Raw genomic sequence first — 26427 nt, 5'->3', positions numbered from 1 at the left:
AAACGCCCTGCTTCCTTTTTGAGCAAATCATCCATCTTATTTCTAATGCTGTGCACATTTAAGTATAATACCTTCAGACCAGTTTTTGATTGCATCGTGCCTCTGTTATGCCTCCCACTACAATTGTGTCTCATCATCTGCACACTATCTTCGGGCGGCATGGCAAGCGTAGCTTTTGCCAGCGATCGGGACTGGGTTTTAACCCCCCCTTCACTGTCTGTAAGGAGTTTGTACGTTCTTTCTGTGTCTACATGGGTTTTCCCTGGGGTCTCCAGTTTCCTTCCACCTTCAAAACATACCAGGGCTGTAGGTTAATTGGGTGTAATTGGGAGGCACGGGCTTGTGGGGCAAAATGGCCTGTTACCATGCTGTATGTCTAAATTTAACTGTTCCTTAAATTAATCTAGTGTTCTTTTGTTCAGCCCATTCAGCTGTTTGAGCTGTGTGTTTACTGAACAGAAATGTTTTCTGATAGTTATTCAGTTAAGTTCATAACTTATTCACAAATATGTGTTACAAGATCAAACCAGCAACCACAAATAAGGCATATCACACAGGGGTAAAGATGAGCAATTACTTTATTAACAAAAATTCACCTTCAAACTTTAATTCAAAATCCCCCCTTTTATAACAATGTCCACTGGTTACTATGCAAATTTCTATAACAGTGTAAAACTAATAAATTCCAGAGCCTAAATATAACATATGTAATTAAAGTCTGTTATATTTCCAACCAGCCCACAGTAAAACTTAGGCACAAAACAAACACAAAACACTCAACACATATACCAATACACAGCACAGAACTCTGTAACACCTTCCCTGCTAAAAAAAAATTGGTCCACAAGAACAAATTTTTAACAATTAATGGAAATATCACATAAACAAAATAAAATAAGCATTCCAATTTTATAGTAAGTATGTGATTAGATTCATATCTACCCAGATTATCATCTTGACAATCTGCTATTACATTATCCATCCACTTTATGTGTGTAATAATTAAATCATACTCTTGTAACAGTAGCTCCAATTCAATAACCGTCTTCTTATTTTTCATTTTAGACAGAAAAACTAATGGATTATGATCAGTATATTTTATTAACTGGTTTTGAGCAGTACAAATATACACATCAAAATGTTGCAACACTAAAACAAGCGCTAATAACTCCTTCTCAATGATTGAATAATTTCGTTGATGGTCATTATACTTTTTTGAGAAGTACGAAATAGGATGTTCTACTCCATCACCATCCTTCTTCTGTAACAGTACAGCACAAACCGCTTCGTCACTGGCATCCACGGCTAAAGAGAATGGCTTTTCAAAGTTAGGGGACACAAGTACAGGCTGATGGCATAAAATGGCCTTTAACTTCAGAAACGTTTCCTGGCATGCATCTGACCAGATAAATTTTTCTTTCTTTCCAAATAGTTTTGTTAATGGGAGTGCCATTTCTGCAAAGTTTTTACAAAATCTACGATAGTAGCCAATCATAGCTAGAAATCTCCTAAGAGCTTTCTTATTACCGAGGATAGGGAACGCAGTGATAGCCAATACTTTGACTCCAACCGGTGCTACCTGTCCCTGTCCTACCACATAACCCCAGATAAATTACCGTGGCATGTCCAAACTCACTCTTGTGCAAATTCACTGTGAGGTATGCTTCCACCAGTCTCTGAAATAACTGCTCTAATCCAAGCATGTTTTCTTCCCATGGATCCGTACTAATTACTAAATCATCGATTATAGGCTCCTGTGTACTCCAAACTCTGAATTACTGCATTAATCATTCTTTGAAATGTGCCAGATGCATTTTTCATCCCAAAAGGATACAATCCCGAAGGTGTAACAAATGCAGAAATCTCCCTGCCTCTCTCTGTCAAAGGAATCCTTTTAAAATCCTTTTAAGAGATCAATCTTTGTAAGAAACTTAGCCTTCCCCACCTTATCTATACAATCATCTATTCTGGGGATAGGGAATGCATCAGTCTTTGTCACCATGTTTACCTTTCGATAATCTGTACAAAACCTAATTGAGCCATCTGGCTTAGGCACCAGAACACAGGGTGAACTGTAATTTGAACTTGATTTTCAGATGATGTTATTTTTGAGTATATAATCCACCTCTTGATCCAACAATCTGATCTTTTCCTGCTTAACTCAGTCAGGATGCTGCTTAATAAGCTTAGCATCACGGACCTCCACATCATGACAAGCCACAGTAGTTCTTCTTGGAACATCTGGGAATATATCCTTAAATTTCAGAAGTAATGTCTTCATTTCTTCCCTTTCTAATTTAGTTAAATCCATTAACTTGGTGTCTAAGTTTTGCAAAACTGGAATTTTCCAGCCTGGGGCTTATCACTTTCTGTGCTCTATGACCTTCCATGAAACTTATCTCCTCCTTACTTTCCTCTATAACTAGCACCTTGGTTGGAATCCTAGTCTCCTTCTCAGTCATTTTCTCAAAGTAAGGTTTAAGCATGTTCACGTGACAGACCTGTGTCTCTCTTCAATGATCAGGCATCTCAATGACATAGATGACCTGGTTAATTTTTGATTTCACCTTATATCGTCCTGAAAACTGAATTCTCAAAGGGTTTGACTGCATTGGAAACAAAACCAATACTTTGTCGCCAGGTTTAATGTCCCTAATTTTTGCTTTTTGATCATACCGAATTTTCATTTTTCCCTGAGCAGTTTTTAAATTTTTCCTTGCCATCTTGCAAGCCTGATGTAATCTGTTTTTAAATTTGAAAACATAATCCAACAGATTTGATTGTATATAATTATGTATCCACTGTTCCTTAAAGAATAGTAATGGACCCCTGACTTCATGACCAAACACCAACTCAAATGAACTAAAGAGACTCCTGAGTTGCCTCTCTAACAGCAAACAATAACAAATAGATTCCTTCATCCCAATCCTTTTTATTGTCCACACAATAAGCCCTCATCATATTTTTCACAGTTAAATGGAACCTTTCCAAGGCCCCTTGACTTTCAGGATGATAGGCAGACGACACAATTTGATGGGTTCCCAATTTATACACTACCTGTTGAAATATTCCAGACATAAAATTACTCCCTTGGTCCGACTGTAGGCCAAACAATGTGAAAAATTTTAGCATACCTTTCACAATCATCTTCTCTTTAATATTTTTCAGGGGAATAGCCCCTGGAAACCTTGAAGCTGTGCACATGAGTGTTAACAAATATTCATTTCCCGCTTTGGTTTTTGGTAATGAGCCAACACAATCCACTAACGCTTTTGAGAAGGGCTCCCCGAAAGCAGGGATGAGTTGTAAATGTGCCACTGGTGGTCCTTGATTAGGCTTGCCCACCAGTTGACAAGTGTGACAGGTTCTACAAAAGTTCACAACATCCTTTCTTAATTTTGGCCAATAGAACTGTTTCCTTATTTTTTCTACTGTCTTCTTCACGCCAAGATGACCTCCCAAAGGTGTACTATGAGCCAACTTTAATATTTCATTCCTGTAAGTTTTGGGAATTACAACTTGTCTTATTACCACCCATTTTTACTGGCAGGTATCACTTGTGGTCTCCACTTTCTCATCACTATTCCATCTTGAACAAAGTAACCTACTGGCACAGTTTCAATTTCCTGGTTAGACAGAATCTTGTCTCTTATCCCAACAAGATCAGGATCCTGCTTTTGTCTAGCTATTACTTCTTCTCTTGACAATAGCAAAGCTGGATCCTTAGGTTTGTCCTCAATGCTTGCCTCCACTACAGGATCATCACAGACTTTCTTTACCTCTACCTTTTTTCTAGACATGGCTCTAGTAATGGCACATGCAGGGTAGGTTTCCAAAACCTTTTTGGACTCATAAACCAATGGCTTACTTGTGAGTTTCACCACAGGTATGACTTTACCCTCTGCTAAACCATTCCCTAACAAAAGCGAAATTCTATCCACCAGCAGACTTGATCTTATCCCTCTCGTAACCGGGCCATTAACTAAGTCTGATTTCATCACTATTCTATATAAAGGTATAGGCTCTGCTTCATCACCAATGCCTTTAATTAAATTCACATCTCCAGTGTCGGTCTCCTCACCAAAATTCAAAACGTTGCTTAAGGGGCTTCTCTAATTGTCTTGGGTAAACTTATACCTCTCATTTTGTTCATTTTAGATTGGTCACAGTGTTTGAGCTACCGAAAGAAAATAGACACACACCGAGAGCAGTTCAGTTTATACAAATGTTTATTACTAATTCAAAAGCTGATTTCACATTACAATATGCAAGCCCTTCCCAACTATACTTATCAACGCTTGGACTGGTCCCAACTGCCGAAACGAGGCAACGACTGCACACTTGTAGTAGGTTGTCAGGGCGCCGCTAGCAGCTTCTCCACCTCCCCCGACCGGGACGTTGCTCGGACTCTGGCTGTTCTTCCTTCTTGACAAGGGGTGTTCCCACCCCTCGGAGAGTCTAAATTTCAGCAGCAGGACCACAGGCTTATATACCCCAAAAACAATTAATCATGCGCCTACTCCTTCTAATATTTGTCAGTCAAAATCAAAATTGAACATTATATTCTACAATTTAGAAGATTAATATTATGGAACCAGGATGTTATGATTTCCTGGTTTATCTCGTAGATACAAAGACTTGTTAAAACTTCTCGAGGAAGACAGGTTGTGACCAATTGGTCAATTTCAGAGTGTTGCATTTGACAACTGCTTTCCCTGGGCCTCACAGTGGAATTCCATTTCAAAGTGTATCTTCAGATAAGTCCCCATGGCTGAGTTTAATTACATCTGCTAGTCCTGAAAGTAAGGTGACCTGCGTGTGGACCCAGTGTCGTCAGTTCCGCATAAGCAAAAAGCATCTGGGCACATGGTTTTAATCCTCCATTACATTCCACCCCTTGGTCACAATTTGTCATTTGCGAGGCCTAACCAGTATTTGAGTACAGAGGGAGCGAAAAAAGAGAAATCAAAACAACAATTACAAAGATAAGCAATGACGCGAGCAACCAACGGAGGATAGTGTGGCCCACTCCCCCAAATGTAGCAGTTAGCCATGAGAAAGGATTCCAACCAAGGCTCAAATTATCCCTATTGGCCACAATACCCAGATACTGGAGCTCACGAACAGATTTTGAAACATGCTGAACGATAAAATATTTATATAAGCTGCACTTGAGACGGGTGACCGAGGACTTCCTTGGTGTAATGCATCGGACCGTTTCCCACGGGGATCTCCCTCGGAACGTCCTCGACATTACAAATCCAATTGCTGGCATCAAAGCAGCTGTTAAGCCAGATCACCAGGAGTGTAAAATGGAGAACCTGGAACAAAGAAGCCTGACACATGTCACTCACGATACCGTAAGCGTTCAGTGTTTAAACAGACTAAATCATCCTCAATAGCTACCCACCGAGTGTTACCCTGGCAGGTGTCACTATTTCCCCTTTTACAGGAGGGCCACTACCTGGTGGTGCCACCCATACCTTTAGTCCAACATTCTCTAGTTCGGGAATGGGGGGCAATGACTGTTATTCCTCTGGAATAGGCTGTAATTCAGGAGTGTGAGGAAGTCGGTGGAAAGGTGTACCTCCTTTTAAAGGGCGATGATTCAAATTGTCGACTGCCTGCTGCAGCACATGGCACCACCCCTTCTGGGTCCCCAGAATTTGTTCCTTCAGTAAGCCGTTCATTCGTTCAACTAATCCGGCAGCCTGCAGGTAATAAAGAATATGGTGAACCCATAAAATACCGTTGTCATTTGCCCAATCACAGATTGCTTTCCCGGAGAAGTGCGAGCCATTATCAGAGTGAATCTCCTCTGGAACATCATAATGATAAATCAAATGGTTTAGTACTTGGATAGTGCTAGCTTGGTCAGCCGTCTTGGTGGGAAAACCAAAAACCAGGCCTGAAAAGGTGTCAACCATTACTAGGACGTAATATTTACCCATGCAGTCTAGCATGGGGCCTATGTAATCAATTTGCCAGACCACAGCTGAGTGGGCACCCCATTTTATTCGGCCATGCGGACCAGGTGGAACGGTATGGAACTTCACAAGCTGACATTCTGGGCATGTACGTACGACCATGCGGACATCATCCTGATGGACGGGTAAAGCATGTGTACGGGCCCACATAGCTGATCCCTTCTCCCCCAAATGACCACTCTGTACATGTGCCCATCGAGCCAGGGGGACGGTATCAGCACGGCTGATAGTGGCAAGCTGATCTGCTACTGCATTATGTTGTGCCATGTTAGTCGCCATATTGGTATGGGCATCAACGTGATAAACGGTTATCTCACGGTGGTGGGAAGCATCCCACAACAGCTGCCACAACTCTTTGCCCCATACTGGGCGGTCATATATCATCCAGTTGTTCTTTTGCAAATCAGGCATCCGTACCACAAGTCCATTAGCCACAGCCCAGGAATCAGTAAAGAGGCGAAGAGGGTGATCATGGGGATCTAGTGGTAAAGTGACTGCCTTCAACTCAGCATACTGACTGGAGCCACCATCCTCCTCCTCCGATAAGTGAGTTCCTGACCTGGGATGGTAAGCCACCTGTTCGTGTATGCGGCCCACCCCTTCAGGCCCTCTGGTCGCACGACTCTGAATATACCACTTCCATTTAACAATAGAAGACAGCTGAGTCCTCTCGATCTTTAGATTAGCATCATTATCCAGGACCCAGTTCATTATAGGAAGTGCAGGTCGCAATTGAACATCTGCATCGCCTGTCATTCTTTTAGTCTCCAGCAGGGCCCAGTAACAGGCTAGTAACTGTTGTTCAAAAACAGAATAACGAGTAGCAACCTCGGGCATGGTACGTGACCAGAATCCCAGTGGGACTCGGCAACCCTCTTGTTTCTGCCAGAGGCTCCAGAAGGCCACATCATCAATATAATGGTGAATCGAGAGGGAAGGCGATACTGGCACCGTCTCCAGGTCACGGGCAATTAGGCTGTGACAAATGGTGGGAGAGTGTACATAACCCTGAGGGAGGCGAGTGAAGGTATACTGGCGCCCCTTCCAGGTAAAGACGAACTGCTCCTGTGAGTCCTCAGCTATAAAAATACTGAAGAAAGCGTTAGCAAGATCAATGACAGCATACCATGTTCCTGAGTTCCCAGTAGCAATGTTTTCAATAAGGGTAACAATGTCCGGAACTGCTGAAGCAAGTGGTGGGGCATGTTTGTTCAAAAAGCGATAATCAACTGTCATTCTCCAGGAGCCGTCCAGCTTCTGGACTGGCCATACAGGGCTATTAAAGGGCGACGTTGCGGGCCTCACTACCCCTTCTTCTTGCAGAGCATCGATGGTGGCATTAATCTCTTCCTGCCCCCCAGGGAGATGATATTGTGGAATGCACACTGGTTTCATGGGGGCTGGCACCATCACAGGATTCCACTTAGCCTGACCCACTTCTAGTTTTTTTGTAATAGTTCGAATTCCAAATTCAAATCCCCCTTGCCTAGTATTAAGGGCCATACCGGCCAACATATTAATACCCAGGATACACTCGTCAGTAGCAGCCACCAGGGCATGTAACCAGACAGGGGAAGGGCTATCACCCACCATGGCACAGACTTTTATTTCCTTTTCCAGGGTGACCGCTCCTCCCAACCCCTCTATTCGAAAGGCCGGTCCAGTCCAGAGGTAGGGGTTACCAGGAATCACCGAGTGCTCTGCACCGGTGTCGACCAAAGCCAAGTATTGGTGATCATTACCCCCACCTCAGTGGATTGTTAACGGTATGTAGGGCCGCGGATCCCTGTGTGCGCGCCGTGTCTCAATGGAGTAGACACGGGAATCCTGCCCACACCTTCAGGCTTCAGAAGGGTTTGGGGGCTTCCAGGACCACATGCTATTATTATCCTTAAGAGCCTGTTTAACCCATTGTTTTACCTCATCACGGGTAACTGGAGCAGGAGAAGCCGGCTCGATAGAAGCAGCAGTGGGAGCAGAAGGCACAGCTGGGCCAGGAGGGCTCAGCAGCTGGGAATGATGTTCCCCTCCTTTTCTCTTATAAAGGGCATAAAGGACCGCAGTAGGTTTCCCATCAATATCACTTTTAGGTCCGCCTAACTTTAACAAGGTTAGAAAAAGGTCCTTTCTTGTCGGTCCGTTATTAGCAGCAGTCCCTCTCTTTTCATCCTGATTGTCTGATGTAACCTGGGTTGTACGTGAGTGGATTTTACCTCCCAACTCTAATTCTCGAAGCCCAGATAAGGCGTGCATCGCCTCAGACACAGGGTGCCCAATTAGCGGACTAGTTACGGACAGAACCAATCCCCGTGTGGTGGGTTGGGCGGAACGAACCAATCTGGTATGCATTCCGGCCGTGAATATCTCTTCATCAGGGCTCCCCCCGTGTACCCACAGCCTCAAACGCCCTGCATACAAGGCAGAGGCCAGGGCCTGCTGACGAATTACTGCTATACCCTCCTCTGGGGTTCTCCAATTGTTTTGCAAATGTAAATCCCAATCTATTGGTGATGGGTATACTCGTAGCAGGGCATCCCCTAGAGTGGCAAGTAAGTAATCCATCTCTCTCCCTCTACCCCGCAGCTCAGCAGAGACCCTGATATCAGTAGATAATGTTCCTAATCCCAACAATTCCTCAGGGGTTAAATATACATTACCCTCTCCTTGTTCCCAGACACGCAGGAGCCAGGCTGCCAGAGTTTCTCCCGCCTTTTGCCTCAATCGATCTCCAATGGCAGCCAGTTCTTTTATAGAGAAGTCACGGATCATTGACTGCTCTTTACCTCTTCTCCCACTTTGACCCACAAGGTCCTCCACCCAGTCTAGGGGAGGAGGCCATAGAGCATAAGCAGGGGTTCGCATACCTTCCCTTGGGTCCTCTAGTGAGATCAGGGGATCATCTTCCTCTTCAATCTTGTCAGTTACTTTCCACCCCTCTCCCTCTCCGTCTGTTTGTAAAATCTGCTGCTTTATAGGGCGGGCGTGAACAGCGGGTGGAGATGGTAGTATGTTAGGCACATGCTGAGGAATATCTGCATTATTACCATTGTCATTCCAGATATTCCCGTCCCAATCATCAATTACATCAGGATCGTTGCCATTCCTTATCATGGCATGAATACGATGTGGATCGGGTTCTACTCCATGCCTTTCTTTATCTGCACAGAGCTGCTGCCGGAGTTTAATATTACGGCAGATCGTCTGGACGTGCTTATCCTCCCATTCTTTGGCTCGGTCCTGACTGGTGCAAACAATCTCGCTCATCATGGAACAGCATTGTCGCATGGCTTCTAGCTCCTCCTCTAATTGCTTTCTTTTGCACTGATATTCTACTTCTCTTTGAATTGATTCTGCTTCACGCTGAACGGAGTGGCGTAATGCTGTGGCCAGCAACCAAAAACCATTCGTCAGCGTCCCCTTTTTATCAGGAAATTTACTTTCTCAAAGGAGAGTGGAACCCGCTCTCCCAGAGGTGCACTTCTCATCCCAACTAAGGTCTTTGTCCCAACAAAGACCACCCATCGTCTTTGGAAGTCCATCCAGGAATCAAGAACTGCTCAGGGCTCACTTCTCTCTTTCGGCGAAATATCTTGAGACCAACCCTGCTCGCAGCGCCAATTGTTTTGGGTAAACTTATACCTCTCATTTTGTTCATTTTAGATTGGTCACAGTATTTGAGCTACCGAAAGAAAATAGACACACACACCGAGAGCAGTTCAATTTATACAAATGTTTATTACTAATTCAAAAGCTGATTTCACACTACAATATGCAAGCCCTTCCCAACTATACTTATCAATGCTTGAACTGGTCCCAACTGCCGAAGCGAGGTAACGACTGCACACTTGTAGTAGGTTGTCAGGGCGCCGGTAGCAGCTTCTCCACCTCCTCCGACCGGGACGTTCCTCCGACCAGGACGTTGCTCCGACTCTGGCTGTTCTTCCTTCTTGACAAGGGGTGTTCCCACCCCTCGGAGAGTCTAAACTTCAGCAGCAGGACCACAGGCTTATATACCCCAAAAACAATTAATCATGTGCCTACTCCTTCTAACATTTGTCAGTCAAAATCAAAACTGAACATTATATTCTACAATTTAGAAGATTAATTATTATGGAACCAGGATGTTATGATTTCCTGGCTTATCTCGTAGATATAAAGACTTATTAAAACTTCTCAAGCAAGACAGGTTGTGACCAATTGGTCAATTTCAGAGTGTTGCATTTGGCAACTGCTTTCCCAATTACATCTGCTAGTTCTGAAAGTAAGGTGACCTGCGTGTGGACCCAGTGTCGTCAGTTCCACATAAGCAAAAAGCATCTGGGCACATGGTTTTAATCCTCCATTACACCAGTATCCCGCAGGATTTTAACTGGCACTTGATTGGATCCTTCTTTAACCCAAATGAAACCTTCAGTCATGAATGGTTTAACAATATCCCTAACTTTCTCACTCTGAACACAGGCGGTTGGTACCACCCCTTTCTCTTTCTTCCTTTTCTGTACAGAACAATTTGCTATTATGTGTCCTGGCTTCTTACAATTGTGGCAAATAACACTCAAAAAATTTTCCTTCACCCATTTCTCTTCCTCTCTTCCTTTAACTTCACTTCTAAATTTTCTTTCTACTCTACTTGGATTATCAGCAGTATTCCTTTGAAAGGTTTTCCCTGGTGTCCGCTTAGACTCATGAGTTAAAGCATATTCCTCTGCAAATTTAGCCAATTCTTGCCAAGGTTTTATATTTTTCTCTGCCAAGTACACTTGAATATTGCCAGGAACACAATTTTTAATCTCCTCAATCCTCAATAAATCAAAGTTATTTTCTACTTTCATTGCGGCACACCACGGATCAAAACACATACCTTCCGATAAGCAAAATCCAGGTAAGATTGGGTTGCTGCTTTTTTTAAACTCCTGAACTTTTATCTATAAGCCTCTGGGACTAGTTCATAAGATCGGAGTATAGCCTGCTTAACAAATTCGTAATCAGCTGCTTGTACAGTGAGACACAAATACACCTGTTGGGCTTTCCCTTTAAGAACACTTTGTAGCAGGAGTGACCACTGGTCTGGTGGCCATTTTAAATTTATAGCTACTTTCTCAAAATGCTGAAAATACTGGTCTATTTCAGCTTCCTCAAATGGAGGAACTAACCTCACTTCTCTACTGACCAGAAACCTCTCTTCCTGACCAGCATGTGGGTTTTGGGTTTCTCCCTCTCCTTGGGTTAGGGTCACCTTTAATTTAGCTAGTTCTAGCTCATGCTTCCATTCTTTCTCTCTCTCCTCCCTTGTGGCTGCCCTTTCCTCCATTTCTGCCTGCCTTACTGCTTCCCGTTTGGCTTTCCTTTCTGCCTCTCTTTTTTCCTCTAACTCTAATTTTCTCAAAGCCAACTTTACTTCCTCTGAAGTTTTCTCCTTTGGAAGCTGTTCTAATGCAACTTCTTCAAATACCCCCTTTCCTACATAGTGCTTAACAATCTTTCGGGCAATTTCCTTCTTTTTCATCCCAGTTTTTACTGTAAGAAGTTTTAACTTGCCAACTATAACCATCAGTTCTGACGTTTTAGCCAGTTTTAAATTAACCATTGAAGGGTTCGCAATGAACTGGTCAATATTCATAGTTGTTGGTTTTTCTGCTGGTGGTTTATACCTTTTTCTTTGGCTTGGCTTCGCAGACGAAGATTTATGGAGGGGGTAAAAAGTACACTCACTGTTTATTTTTAATTTCAAGCTGGAGGTTGAGTCAAACTCAGACGACTGATAACTAAGCACAAGTCAATCGCTCCTAAAGCTTCCAAATTGTTTTTTTCCCAGACAATGCCCCAAATTATGTTACAAGATCAAACCAGTAACCACAAAGAAGGCATATCACACAGGGGTAAAGATGAACAATTACTTTATTAACAAAAATTCACCTTCAAATTTTAATTCAAATCCCCCCTTTTATAACAATGCCCACTGGTTACTATGCAAATTTCTATAAGTGTAAAACTAATAAATTCCGTAGCCTAAATATAACATATGTAATTGAAGTCTTAAGTTATATTTCCAACCAGCCCACAGAAAAACTTGCACAAAGTACACAACACCGAACTCTGTAACACATGATTTGAGGATTTCTTGATCTACAAAACCAAAATATTGATTTTTTTTGCTGTTTGATCTTGACGTGTAGGTGACATTGTCAGGGCAGTGTTTATTACCTGTCTTTAGTTGCAATAAGAATGACTGCCTAACAAGTATTATTGGGTAAATTTTGATCACTGAAGGACATTAGAAAACAAATTGGACTTTTAATTAATTTTCTCAACTTGGTGGAATTTAAGCTTGCAAATCTTATTAGTTTGTTCTAAAACATCTTGTGGAGCTGAAGAGCTGTGACTTACCATGACGTGTGTTAGAACCCGCATTTTCATCAAAATAATATTGACATCAAAAATGCATTCATTACTCTAGCAATAGTCACATCTAGAGCACAGGATACACTTCTGGTCACTACAACAGCTTTTGTGTGACTTCCAAAGGATTTTACTTTTGCTTATTTAGCAATATATCCCAGACCAGCATTTTCATTTTATTTCTCTCTTAATCTGTTTGGGGATGGTGAGAAACCAGTTTTGTAATACCCTATGGTTCTTTCATTTTCTCCACGGCAAGTTTTGCTGTGCTATGATGTTTGATTAGGAAAACTTGGTTTATCAACTGCTTGAATCAAAGTTGGTCTGCAGTTAGATTCATTGAATATTTATCATAACAATATAAGAAAATTATTTTATTTATATTTGTTTAAAGTCACAAACCTTGTGGAAAGAATCGTTAAGAAAATATAACCTCACTTTCAAGTGTCAAAATATTTTGGAGTAAAACAGAACATTTGAAAGCTTCTCAAAGGATACTGAAAATGTATAATGTTGTGGTAGAAGATGTTGGCATTCATTTTCAAAACCTTTATTTTTCTCTTATGCCAGGCCATTGGCAAGACTATGTATAAACTCCAATAGTTTGCTAATAAGCACAGGCTTGCTAATTTTGTAAAATAAAATGAGTTAGCCACATAAAATCTCAAGACCCTAACTTGCATTTAGGTTGACTAACAGCACGCTATATTTATAGATCATGTGAATTTGGTGATGGTTGGTGAAGAATCAGTTGAGAAATGAATTTCCACTGTTCTATTCAATGAATTCATATTGCTGTCATGACCAGACATTTTTGTCTTTGTTTTTCTCTCTCCCTCCCATTTCCACCCCCTTCTTGTTGATGAATAAGAGAGTGGTTAATTTGTAGACTTTTAGTTTTATTGTTGTCTAACACAGTCCTGTGGAATTTCAGAGGGCTCTAGGGCAAAGGAGAGGAGAGGGCAGATTTTGAATGGATTGAAAGAAAGTGTGGAGGGAAGAATAGAATGAATGAGTTGACATGCATTTCAATTAAGGGAAGAAAAGGCAAGGACAAATAGCAGGGTCCTTGAATAAGAGGGGAAAATATAGATTTTTGAATGGAGGTTAGGGAAATTCGGGGAAGGGGTAACAAGAAAAGAAGATTCAAAGACTCTTGACTTTGCAGATCAGTGGGGTCAAAAGGAGGTTGGATGGAGGGTCAAGAGAGGAGGCCATGGACAAAACCATCACTACCTGAACCTTTCTGTGTGCAAGTCTGATATGATTTATTGTCACATAATAAAACAGAAATGTAATATTACATAAAATTGCCTTTGATCTGCCATAAGACAGACAAAGGTTCATTATTAACATTGCCCAGCACCAGCACCCCTTATGGTCAGAGAAAAAAAAGCAAAAGAGACACCGACTTTGCCTCCAGCATTCCCACTGCCTCTGCTGCCCCACAAGACTCCAGTTCAGTTCAAGCCATCAACAACCCGAGCTCAGATACAAACCTCCAATAAGGATCCCTACAGTGCCCTGGAGCCTTGGGAGGCCCTTCTTGCACTCAGCACCCTCCCGATTCCTGGTTCCAATACCTGGTTCTCATGAGCCAGTCTCCAGCAGCCCATGTCCTGATATGAGCCTTTTGACCTTGTTGCCAGCAGCCGGCAGGTTGTGTGGGTTCCTCACCCACAACCCGGCAACAGCTCGCCACCTGTGTGTTTCCTTCAGCCACAGGGCCCCTCGCTGGTCTGTCCCTGTGGTACTGTCCTTAGGGTTGTCTCTTCTGCTTTTACTTCTCCCCGTTACTGGTGTCTTGCATCAGTCTGCTTCTAACCTGGAGTCTGCAACCCCTTGTGGCCTCTGCTGTACACAGGCTTGGGCACAGACCCCCCCCCCCCCCTCCCCCGACCCACTCACTGTCACAGGATTTTAAATAAAGCTGTTTAAAGCCTGTATGGAACAGTTGGTGGTAGGACCCTTCAAGGGAATACTATGCTTGCTTTCTAGATACACACAAGTGACAGTGCTGCCATTTGTTTTTCTGCAGGTCCACTTGTATGTTAATATCCTTGCAGCAGAACCTGCTCTCCAGTTGGGGCCACTTCCCACAAGGATATGACTTTACTCATAATTATGGTAGCTAATGTCACTTACAAGTGACTTCTGCTTCTCAGCAAGAAGTTCAGTACCTGGGACTTTGCTATTTTTTAATTGGCATTCCTTTACTGCAGAGTAAAAAATTGAAAGGCTTGGATGGATTTTGATAATTAAATGAAGCAAAGCATAAATAATCCAAACATCATTCTAAAAATGTTCTTGAGAATAAATATCTTCTTAAAAATGGTGCACAAGAAATTGAAACCATTGTTTTTTGTGTCAATTCTATCCTCCCTTCTAAAGCTTTTCACTGAACTCGAGAATGGACTTCCAGTTCTTGAACCTCAATACTGTAAAGTTAATATATACACACCTTAATATGGCCTCTGATACAATGTAATTGCATTTGAAGTGATATATATTCTAATCAAAACTTGATTGCGTTTTATTTAGTTGCATGTTGCTTGTCCAATTAATATGACATTTGAAGATTGCAAATAAGTGCCCTAAACCAAAATTTGCAGTACACAATTAGCTTCTAAAACTTGATTAATATATGCATTTAAATATGCAACCTTTTGGGAGAGAGCAACATTTTTGCTATGTGATTAGAGTCCACATTTATTTATGATTTTTAAATCTGCCTCACTTTTCGTTCTCAGATTTCTTAGGGTAAGCCCACATTCCTTTCTAAAGACCTCAAGCCTGTTCCCTCCAAATGAAATGCAGATTTCACCAGTTCATTTTCCTGAGCAATTGTGAAATGGGTAATTTCTCGTCCATGTGCAATTCCCAAGTTTATGCTTCCTTAAATTAAGTGGGGAAAGCAGTGATGACCTTTCCAAATTTATTAAGACATTTTTTTAATGAGGAAGTGGAATCTCTTACATTAAATGTAATTTGTCGCTTCATTGCATCAAAATTGTTTTTAATTAATGATTTTTGATTATGATAATAAAAGAAGACAGTCTAAAATTGGTCAATGTGCATTCAGCAATAAGGACGTAATTCCCCTTCACAATCCTAACTATCCTTATCCGATTTCTAAGTGTGCATTTTCTAACAGAGTTTATTTACATTAGTTGTGAGCCAGATCGATTACTAATAATTCCCCCCCTCCCCCTTGTAGTCCAGAAGATGCTACCTGTATAAATATTAAGTGTATAGTCAGCATTATTTAAAAGTACTGGAGAAACTCAGCAGGTTATGCAGCATCGATGAAGAAAAAGGGCTCGGGCAAAAATTTTGACTGCCTTTTTCTTTCCATTGATGTTATATGACCTGAGTTTTTCCAACATTTATGTGTATTGCACAAGACCCAGTATCTGCAGATTTCTTGTCAACCACAAATTAATAAATGCTCATATGCCATATATTGACAGGTAACTGGGCATGATGACACATTTTATTGTGCTTTGTGTGGGATGAAAGGAGTTCATCTTTATTATAGATGTCTGTTTAATGCTAACTATTACTGTATTTTGTTATTTTAATCTTAATATACCAGATGTTTATTTAAAAAATAATGGTAAATACAGGTTAAACTAAAGTGAAAGAAAAATTGTGATTTGTTTTCTTTTGAAGTAATTTTAGTTGTTAACGTTCTTTAATTTGCTACATACTTTTGATCCTTCTCAAACATTTTGTCGCAAACTGTTCTTTATTCCTGGCTTAATTCTTCAGACAATCCAGGAGTAGATCGCAACACAGATCTCCCTCAAGGCACAAAGATAAGCGTGATTCGAAGAGTCCTCAAGCAAAGCGCTCACGATCAAAAGATAGACAGACATCAAAAAGTCCATCCCAATCAAGGTAAACCAATTTGGTTTAAGGTTTAAATAATCAAAATTGCACCTTGTTCTTTCCTGAGCAACATATTGATAATCTTAAGTTAATGTCCTGTCAGAACTGAAAAATGTATGCTACTGATAGGCTTGACAGCAAACCATATCTAAATAGTTCGATGGATTAAAAGTGCAAGTTCAGAGTAAGCTGCAGAAATTACCAAATACTGCCAAATCCATCATGGATTCCATTGAAGACATCTGTGTGAGGTGATGCCTCAAGAAGCAGCCAACATTATAAAGGAACCCCGTCATCCTGGTCAGAACCTCTTCTTTCTCCCACATTCAGAAGGAAATCACAAAATGCAGGAGCAGAAGCAGGCCCATTGGCCCATCAAGTCTACTCCACCATTCTAATCATGAGCTAATCTATCCTCCCACAATCCCACCCCCCCCCCCCCCCCCCGGTTTTCTCTCTGTACCCTTGATGACCTGATTAATCAAATACCATCTCTGCCTTAAATTCACCCAACGACCTCACTTCCACAGCCATCTGTGGTAACAAGTTCCACAGACTAATGACTGTCTGAGAAAAGTAATTTTTCTGCATTTTTGTTTTCATTTGATGCCCATTTATCCTGAAGTTGTGCCCTCTTGTCCTAAACTCCCCCACCTTGGGAAACATCCTTGCCACATCTACTCAGTCCAAGCCTTTCAACATTCAAAATGCCTCTATGAGGTCCCCCTCATCCTTCTGTACTCTACGAGTGCAGTTCAAGAGCTGACAAACATTTCTCATATGCTAACCCTTTCATTCCTGGTATAATTCTAGTAAACCTTCTCTGAACTCTTTCCAACTACAGCGTATTTTCTCAAATAAGGAACCCAAAACTGTACCCAGTATTCCAAGTGAGGTCTCACCCGTTTATTATATAGAGTCTCAACATTAAATCCCAAGTGCATGACCGTCCACTTTCCAGCATTGCATTTCATCTGTCACCCCTTTGCCCATTCTCCTAAACTATCTAAGTCTCTCTGCAGCCTTTCTGTATCCTCAGCACCAGTTAATAGGATACTTATTTACCCTCAGACCATTTAGGCTCCCAAGTTCCTTCTCTCGTGAACTTCAATACATTCACTTCTCTTCCAAGAGGCCCATGGAAGTCCAGTATGCCACTGCTTTCCATAGTTAAGAAAGATCGAAAATATTGATTCAGTTCCTCTGCCAATCTCCTTATCTCCCATTACAATTTTTCCAGTGTCTTTTAAAAAAAAATAGGTCTACTTTGATCACTTTTTAATATATTTTAAAAAGAGTTTAGTATTTGCTAACCTCCTTTCATAATTCATCTTTTCCTTCCTAATTGCCTACTTAGGTGTCTTAGTTGTTTTTGAAAGTCCTCTATCTTCCCACTAATTTTTCCTTCCTTGTATGTCCTCTCATTTGTGTTTACTTTGGCTTTAACTTCCCTCATCAGCCACAATTGTCTTATTTTTTCATTCACAAATTTCTTTCTTTTTGGTATATACCTGTCCTGCACTTTCCTATTTTTTGCAGAAATTTCAGCCATTACTGATCTACTGTCTTCCCCATTATCACAAGGCCACAGGAACAGAAGGAGGCCATTCGGCCCATCAAGTCTGCTCCTCAACTCCATCCTGAGCTAAATTGCTCTCTCCTCTACCGGTAGTTCCAAATTCCGCCCTTTTTCCCATATCCCTTGATACCCTGACTAATTAGCTACCTATCAATCCCCTCCTTAATCTCCACCAAAGATGTGGCAACGAATTCCACAGATTCACGACCCTCTGACTAAAGAAATTTATCTTCATCTCTATTTTACACGGGTACCTTCTAGTTCTAATTCTGTGCCCTCTTTCCCTAGATTCACCCACCAAGGGAAACGTCTTATTCTCATCTACTCTGTCCAATCCTTTCAGTATTCAAAATGTTTCTGAGATCCCCTCTCTTTCTTCTATTCTCCAATGAATACAGCCGATAAACGTTCCTCATATGTTAGCCCTTGCATTTCCAGGAATCATCCTTGTAAATCTTCTCTGAACTCTCTCCAACATCATTACATCCTTCGAAGATAAGGGTGCCAAAACTGCACACAGTCCTTCAAATGAGGACTCACTAGTGCCTCATAGAACCTCATCAACAACTCTTTACTCTTATACACTATTCCTCTTGAAATGAACGCCAACGTAGCATTCACTTTCTTTACTGCTGATCCATCCTGGTGGTTAACCTTTAGGGTATCCTGCACAAGGACCCACAAGCCTCTATGTACTTCCAAATTTTGAATTTTCTCCCTATACAAATAATAATCCACCTGTTTATTTACTCTTCCAAAATGTACAACCGTTTCTCAACATTGTATCTCATCTGCCATTTCTTTGGCCACTCTCCTAAGCTGTCCCAAGTCTTTCTGCAACCTTTTGGTTTCTTCAACACTTCCTACTCCACCACCTATCTTGATGTCATTTGCAAACTTAGCCACAAAGCCATTTAATCCATAATCTAATCTAAATCATCAATATAGAGAAGCTGCCCCAACACCGACCCCTGTGAAACACCACTAGTAACCGGAAACCAACCAGAACAGGATTCTTTTACTGCCACCCTTTGCTTCCTGCCTATCAGCCAATGCTCCACCTAATCTTATATCTTCCATGGGCTCTCATTAAGCAGCACCTTATTGAAGGCCTTTTGAAAATCCAAATACACAACATACACAGCCTCTCCCTTGTCCATCCTATTTGAAATTACCTCAGAAAATTCCAGTATGTGGTCTGGCAGGATCTTTCCTTCATGAAACTGTGCTGACTTGGACCTATCATGTCGTGGATCTTGAAGATTGATTCCAATAACTTTTCAACTTCCGATGTCAGACTAATAGGCCAATAATTTCCTTTTACTACCTCCCTCCTTTCTACATTTGTGACCATCCAGTCCTTCAGAACCATGCCAGTCTATTGATTTCTGGAAAATCATTTCCAATGCCTCGACAATCTCCAAAGTCGCCTCCTTCAGAACCCGTAGGTGCACCTCCTCCAGTCCAGGAGACTTATCTATTTTTAGTTCATTCAGCTTACTAAGCACTATCTCTCGAGTAATCTTGACTGCACTTAATTCTATTCCCTGAGACCTCTGACCATCAGGTATATTGCTATTGTCTTCCTTGGTGTAGACTGACGCAAAATACTCCTTTAGTTCCTCTGCCATCTCTCTGTTACCCATTATAATTTCTCCAGCATTATTTTCAATCAGTCCTATATCTACCCATGTCTCTCTTTTATATATTTTAAAAACTCTTCATATCCTTTTGTATGTTATTTGCCAACTTCCTTTCCTAGTTCATCTTTTCATTCCTCATGATTTTCTTTGTCTTTTTCTGTAAGATATTAAAAGTTTCCCTGTCCTCTGTTTTTCCACTCATTTTTGCTTCCTTATATGTCGTCCCTTTTGCTTTTATTTTAGCTTTAAACTTTCTTGTTTGCCACATTTGTGCCATTTTTTCCATACATAATGTTTTTTTCTTGGAATATATCTATCCTGCACTTTCTTTATTTCTTGTAGAAATATCATCCATTTCTGCTTTGCCTTCTAGCTTACTTTTCCAGTCAACTTGGGCCAATTCCTCTCATATCACTGAAATATTGACACACGTGATATCAGCTTTTCCCTTTTATATTTGAAACTGAACTCAATCATATTATGATCACTATTTCCTAAGGATTCCATTACCTTTAATTCCCTAATCACCTCAGGTTCATTACACATCACCCACTCCAAAACTGCCAATTCCCCACCCCCCGGTGGGCTTATCAACAAGCTGTTCCAAAAAAAGCATCTTGTTGGCATTCTACAAACTCTCTCGCTCTCCTCTCCCTCTCTCTCCCCCCCTCTCCCCTCTAGGGATCCAGTATCTTTGTGACTCCCCAATCCCCTTGCATGTTAAAATCCCCCAAAATTATTTTGACACTTTCCTTCTGACACACTTTTTTTATTTTCAGCTGTAACTTGTAGTCAACCTCCTGGCTGTTGTTTGGGGGCCTATATGTAACTATTAATAGGGTCCTTTTATCCTTGCCATTTATTAATTCAACCCATTAGGATTCTACCACTTCTGACCCATGTCCCTTCTTTCTCGTGATTTAATGTCATTGCTTACCATCAGGGCCATGCCACCCCCTCTACCTACCTGCTTCTCTTTCCTATACACAATGTACCCTTGAACATTCAGCTCCCAATCACATCCATCATTAAGCCATGCGTCAGTGATGGCCACAATGTCATATCTTTTAATCTGTGGCTGTACAACAAGGTCATCTACTAATGCTTCACGCTTTTAAATACAGTACTCTTAGACCAGTATCTGTTGCCGATGTTGCTGTATTTGTGTTGTACTGCAAACTATTGGTCTTTTCCCCTGCCTGTCCTTTTTGTCATCTTTGCTGCACATTATTTTTGACTTTTTTTTCTATTTTCCTCTTTCTTGACCCTAACCCTTCTACCCTAATCTCTGCGCTCACATTTGGATTCCAACCCTCCTGCCAAACTAGTTTAAACCTTTCCCCAATAGCTCTAGCAAACCTGCCTGCTAAGATATTGGTTTCCCTTCCAATTCCGGTGCAGCCAGTCTTTTTTTTAAGCCCGACCTTCCCCAGAACAGATCCCAATGATCCAGAAATCTGAACCCCTTCCCCTTGCTACAAATCATCAGTCACACATTCATTTGTCACAACTTGCTCTTCGTACCCTCTCTGGCACGTGGCACGGGCAGCAATCCTGAGATTACCACCCTTGAGGTCCTGCTTTTTAACTTCATTCCTATATTCTCTCTTCAGGACCCCATCCCTATTCCTATCTATGTCATTAGTGCCCACGTGGACCACGACATCCAGCTCACCACCACCTCATTCCAACCCCCTTCAGAATGCTATGACATCCCCGACTCTGGCACCTGGGAGACAACAAAATCATGGAGCTCTCTCTCATTCATATTACCCCCATTCACATATCTAACCAATGAGTTCCCAGTCACCATCGCTTTCCTCTTCTATCCCTTTCCCTTTTGAGCCAGGGGCCAGCCTCTCAGCTGGAGACATGACCACCTCACTTTGTCCATGGTAGGTCGTCCCCATCAACAGGATCCAGGACAGTGGAAGGAACCCAAAGGAGGCAGTTATTACAATAAGATAGTGTTCACTTTGAAACTTGAAAAGGAGAGGCTAAAGTCCGATGTGTCAGTATTTTAATTGGGTAATGGAAACTGGCCAAAGTCGATTAGAAAAGTTAGCGTTTAAAAAGATTCAGAAACTCTTGTTGATAGGAATGGCCACAGGGGAACTCTGCACTGTCTGTATCTTCCCCTTCCCTCTCCTGACAGTCACCCAGCTACCTGCCTCTTGAATGTTAGGGGTGACTGCCTCCTTGGAACTCCTGTCTAAAACTGCTTCTGCCTCCCTTATGATCTGCAGTTCATCCACTCCAGCTCCAGTTCCATAACTCAGTTTGTAAGGAGCTGCAGCTGGATGCACTTTTTGCAGGTGTAGTCAACAGGAACAAGTACACTGTCCCAGATTTCCCACAACCTGAGCAATCCACTTCCCCAGCTGACTCCATTATCTAAATTTAATTAAAGGATTTAAACTACCTCACCTGGCCTTACCTGTCTGGTAGCAAGCAAGCTCTTTCTCACTGAAGCCTCTCAAACTGAAGCCTCTCAAACTGAAGCCTCTCAAACTGAAGCCTCTCAAACTGAAGCCTCTCAAACTGAAGCCTCTCAAACTGAAGCCTCTCAAACTGAAGCCTCTCAAACTGAAGCCTCTCAAACTGAAGCCTCTCAAACTGAAGCCTCTCAAACTGAAGCCTCTCAAACTGAAGCCTCTCAAACTGAAGCCTCTCAAACTGAAGCCTCTCAAACTGAAGCCTCTCAAACTGAAGCCTCTCAAACTGAAGCCTCTCAAACTGAAGCCTCTCAAACTGAAGCCTCTCAAACTGAAGCCTCTCAAACTGAAGCCTCTCAAACTGAAGCCTCTCAAACTGAAGCCTCTCAAACTGAAGCCTCTCAAACTGAAGCCTCTCAAACTGAAGCCTCTCAAACTGAAGCCTCTCAAACTGAAGCCTCTCAAACTGAAGCCTCAGAGCTCCACTCCTACCCTGTGCCTCTTGAGCCAAAGCCTCAGAGCTCCACTCCTACCACGTGCCTCTTGAGCCAAAACCTCAGAGCTCCTCTCCTCACTGGCCACTTCTTTAGCTGTCCCTCTCTTTATTGGTCTTTGCCAATTATCTTAATTACTCACTCTCACAAATCAACACTGCTTAATCCTTTAGTTGCCTTTTTGACTCTTATTAAACCCGAGCAACTCACCTCTCTCTCTCTCTCTCTCTCTTTGCCATCTGTTGCTCTTCCCCTCTCCTTAACTTTGCTGCCATTCAAATGGCACTAAACCCTGTTTCTGACCCTTTTTAAACCTTAACTTTTCTAATTGACTTTGGCCAGTTTCTGTTACTCCATTAAAATACTGACACATCAGACTTTAGCCTCTACTTTTCAAATTTCAAAGTGAACTCTTTCATATTGTGATAACTGCCTCCTTTGGGTTCCTTTACACCTCTCTTATCACCTCTAGTTCAAGGTGGGCATAATTGGGAATTAAATATTTAAGGGTATCAGGTAATACAAAAAGATAGGAAGGTAAAGGTGGTGGGGGAGCACTCTTAATTAGGGATGAGATCAAGGCAATAGTGAGAAACTACAAGTTCTAAGGAGCAGAATGTTGAGTCCATCTGGGTAGAGATTAAGAATAGGAAAGGAAAAAAACATCACTGGTCAGAGTTGTCTATTGCCCACCAAATGACAATAGCACAGTGGCACAGGCAGTTAACCAAGAGGTAGCTGAGGGATGTAAGAACAAGATGTCATCATGGGGGACTTGAACTTCCACGTAGATTGGGAAAATCAAGTTGGTCGAGGGAGTCTGGAGGATGACTTCATAGAATTCATCCATGATGGCTTTCCTGAGCAACATGTTAAGGAACCAACAAGGGAGAATGCTATTTTAGATCTAGTATTGTTCAATGAGATAGATAACAATGTAGTGGTTAGGGACCCTCTTGGAAAAATGATTGAATTTCTCATACAGATGGAGGGTGCAATAGTGGGATCTAAAACTAATGTATTATACTTGAACAGAGGAGACTACAACAGGATGAGGGAGGAATTGGTCAGCGTGGACTGGGAGCACAGGCTGGTTGGCAGAACAGTTGAGGAAAAGTGGAAGACTTTCAAAGAGATTTTTGACAGTGCTCAACAAAAATATATTCCGTTTAAAAATAAGGGCAGTAAGAGAGGGAGGAGTCAGCATTGATTAACTAAGGAAATAAAGGAAAATATAAAATTAAAAGCTCATATGTACAAAGTAGCCAAAAGTAGTGGGAAACTGAAGGATTGGGAAAACTTTAAAGGGGAACAAAGGACAACTAAATGGGAAATAAGGAAAGGGAGGAAGGATTGTGAAGATAAATTAGCACAAAATATAAAAACAGATAGCAAAAAATGTTATAAATATATAAAACAGAAGAGGGTGGCTAGAGTCAACATAGGTCCCTTGGAAGATGAGAGAGGGAGATTGATATTGAGTAATGAGGAAATGGCCAAGGCATTGAACAGATATTTTGTGTCATTCTTCATGGTGGAAGACAGTTCCAGCATGCCACAGAGTGGAGATAGGGAGGTGAAGGCCTTGATAAAATAATTGTTACAAAAGAGATAGTGATGAGCAAACTAATGGGACTGAAAGCGTACAAATCCCCTGGTCCTGATGGGATGTATCCCAGGGTACTGAGGGAAATGGCGGGAGTTATACTCAATGCGTTGGTAGTCATTTACCAAAATTCTCTGGTCCCTGGGCAGGTCCCAGCAGATTGGAAGACAGCAAATGTCACACCACTTTTTAAAAAGGGATGTAGGCAGAAGATGGGTAACAATCGACCAGTTAGCTTAACATCTGTAGACAGGAAAATACTTTAAGGTGTCGTTAAGGATGAAATAGTGAGACATTTAGAACAAAGGAATTCCATCACACAGATGGAGCCTGGATTCAGAAAGGGCAGGTCTTGTTTGACAAACTTGCTGGAGTTCTTTGAGGATGTAATGGGTGTGGTTGATTGAGGGGAACAGGTTGATGTTGTATATTTAGATTTCCAGAAGGCATTTGATAAGGTGCCGCACAAGAGATTTATCAATAAGATACAGATGAATGGAGTCGGGGGAAGTATATTGGCATGGATTGAGGATTGGTTAACTGACAGAAGGCAAAGAGTCAGGATAAATGAGGGTTTTTTTGATTGGTGAACAGTGGTAAGTGGGGGGCCGCAGGGGTTGGCCACAGCTGTTCACCATTTACATTGCTGATTTGGAAGAGGGGACAGAGTGTAGTGTAGCCAAGTTTGTGGATGATAATAAATTGAGTGGAAAAGCAAATTGTACAGAGGATGTGGAGAGGCAGCAGAAGGATATCATTAAGTTAGGTGAGTGGGCAAAGGTCTGGCAGATGGAGTACAATGTTAGTAAATGCGAGATCATCCACTTTGGTAGGAAAAGTAGAAGAGCAGATTGTTATTTAAATGGTGAAAAACTGCAGCATGTTGTAGTGCAGAATGGCTTGGGAGTGCTTGTGCATGAATCGCAAAAGTTGGATTGCAGGTACAACAAGTTATTAAGGCAAATAGAATGTTGGCCTTCATCGCGAGAGGAATTGAATTCAAGAGGAGAGAGGTCATGCATCAACTATACAAGGTACTGGTGAGGCCACACCTGGAGTACTGTGTGCAATTCTGGTCTCCATTCTTGAGGCAGGATATGCTGGCCTTGGAGGCAGTCCAGAGGAGACAAGGGGATTGACCTACGAAGAGAGACTAAATCGCCTGGGATTCTGGAATTCAGAAGAATGAAAGGAGATTTTATAGAAACATAAAATTATGAAAGGAATAGATAAGATAGAGGCAGGAAAATTGTTTTTACTGGTAGGTGAGACCAGAATTAGGGAACACAGCCTCAAGATTCAGGGGAGTAGATTCAAGGCGGAGATGAGAAAAAACTGTTTTTCCCAGAGAGTAGTGAATCTATGGAATTCTCTACCCAGGGAAGCAGTTGAGGCTACTTCATTAAACATATTTAAGGTTCAGTTAGATAGAATTTTACTTAAAAAAGGAATTGAGGGATCTGGGGAAAAGGTAGGTAGGTGGAGTTGAGTTAATGATCAGATCAGCCATGATCTTATTGAATGGCTGAGTAGTCTCGATGGGCAGGATGGCCTAATCCTGCTACTATTTCTCATGTTCTTATTACACAGCATCCAATCCAGAACAGCTGATCCCCTGGTGGGCTCATTAACAAGCTGCTCTAAAAGTTCATCCTGTAGGCATTTCACAAACTCTCTGTCCTGACATCCCATACTGAGCTGACTTTCCCTATCTACTTTTATGTTAAAATACCCATGATTATCGTAATACTGTCCTTCTGTCATGCCGTATCTATTTCCAGTTGTATTTTGTAGTCCACATCCCGGCTGCTGTTTGGAGGCCTGTACATAACTGAATTGGTGTCCTTTTACCTTTACCACTTCTTAATTCAAAAGATAAGGATTCTACTACTACTGATTCCATGTCCCTTTCATATTTTTGCTTACCAGCTGAGCCACGCTGCTCCCTCTGCCTACCTACCTACCTATCCTTTTGAAACTCCTTGTATCCTTGGGATGTTCGTCTTTTAATGACATCCATCCATCCTTTAGCCACGACTCAGTTATGGCCACAACATCATACTGTAGCTGGGCTGCAAGATCACCTTGTTTTTAATGCTGCGTGCATTTAAGTAGAATACCTTCAGACCAGTTATTGAATGCACTGTGCATCTGTCATCCCTCCCGCTACTATTTTGTCTCATCGCCTGCCTGCTGTCCTTGGTGCACACTATCTTCAGGTGGCATGGTTAGCGTAGCGTTTAGCGCAACACTGTTATAGCACCAGCGATTGGGACCAGGGTTTGAACCCCCTTGCTGTCTATAAAGAGCTTGTATGTTCTCCCCGTGCCTGCATTGGTTTTCCCCGGGGTCTCCACTTTCCTTCCACCCTTCGAAATATATTGGGGTTGTAG

At 41.9% G+C, this 26427-nt stretch overlaps 1 protein-coding gene across 6 annotated transcripts in view; it reads left to right on the top strand.

The window, feature by feature from the left end:
• Positions 1-26427, top strand: part of LOC138763992 (splicing regulatory glutamine/lysine-rich protein 1-like) — a 151681-nt gene that overhangs the window by 63885 nt on the left and 61369 nt on the right. For 5 of the 6 annotated variants that reach the window (XM_069939134.1, XM_069939153.1, XM_069939126.1 and 2 more), the window contains one exon: positions 16158-16286. The exons of the other annotated variant lie outside the window; for it this stretch is intronic. In XM_069939134.1, coding sequence (XP_069795235.1) covers positions 16158-16286 — 129 coding nt within the window. The remainder of the gene's footprint in view (positions 1-16157; positions 16287-26427) is intronic. 6 annotated transcript variants of the gene reach the window in all.

Source organism: Narcine bancroftii, chromosome 1, assembly GCF_036971445.1.
Source record: "Narcine bancroftii isolate sNarBan1 chromosome 1, sNarBan1.hap1, whole genome shotgun sequence".
Lineage (NCBI taxonomy): Eukaryota > Metazoa > Chordata > Chondrichthyes > Torpediniformes > Narcinidae > Narcine > Narcine bancroftii.
This window is presented reverse-complemented; position numbering and strand designations above follow the sequence as displayed.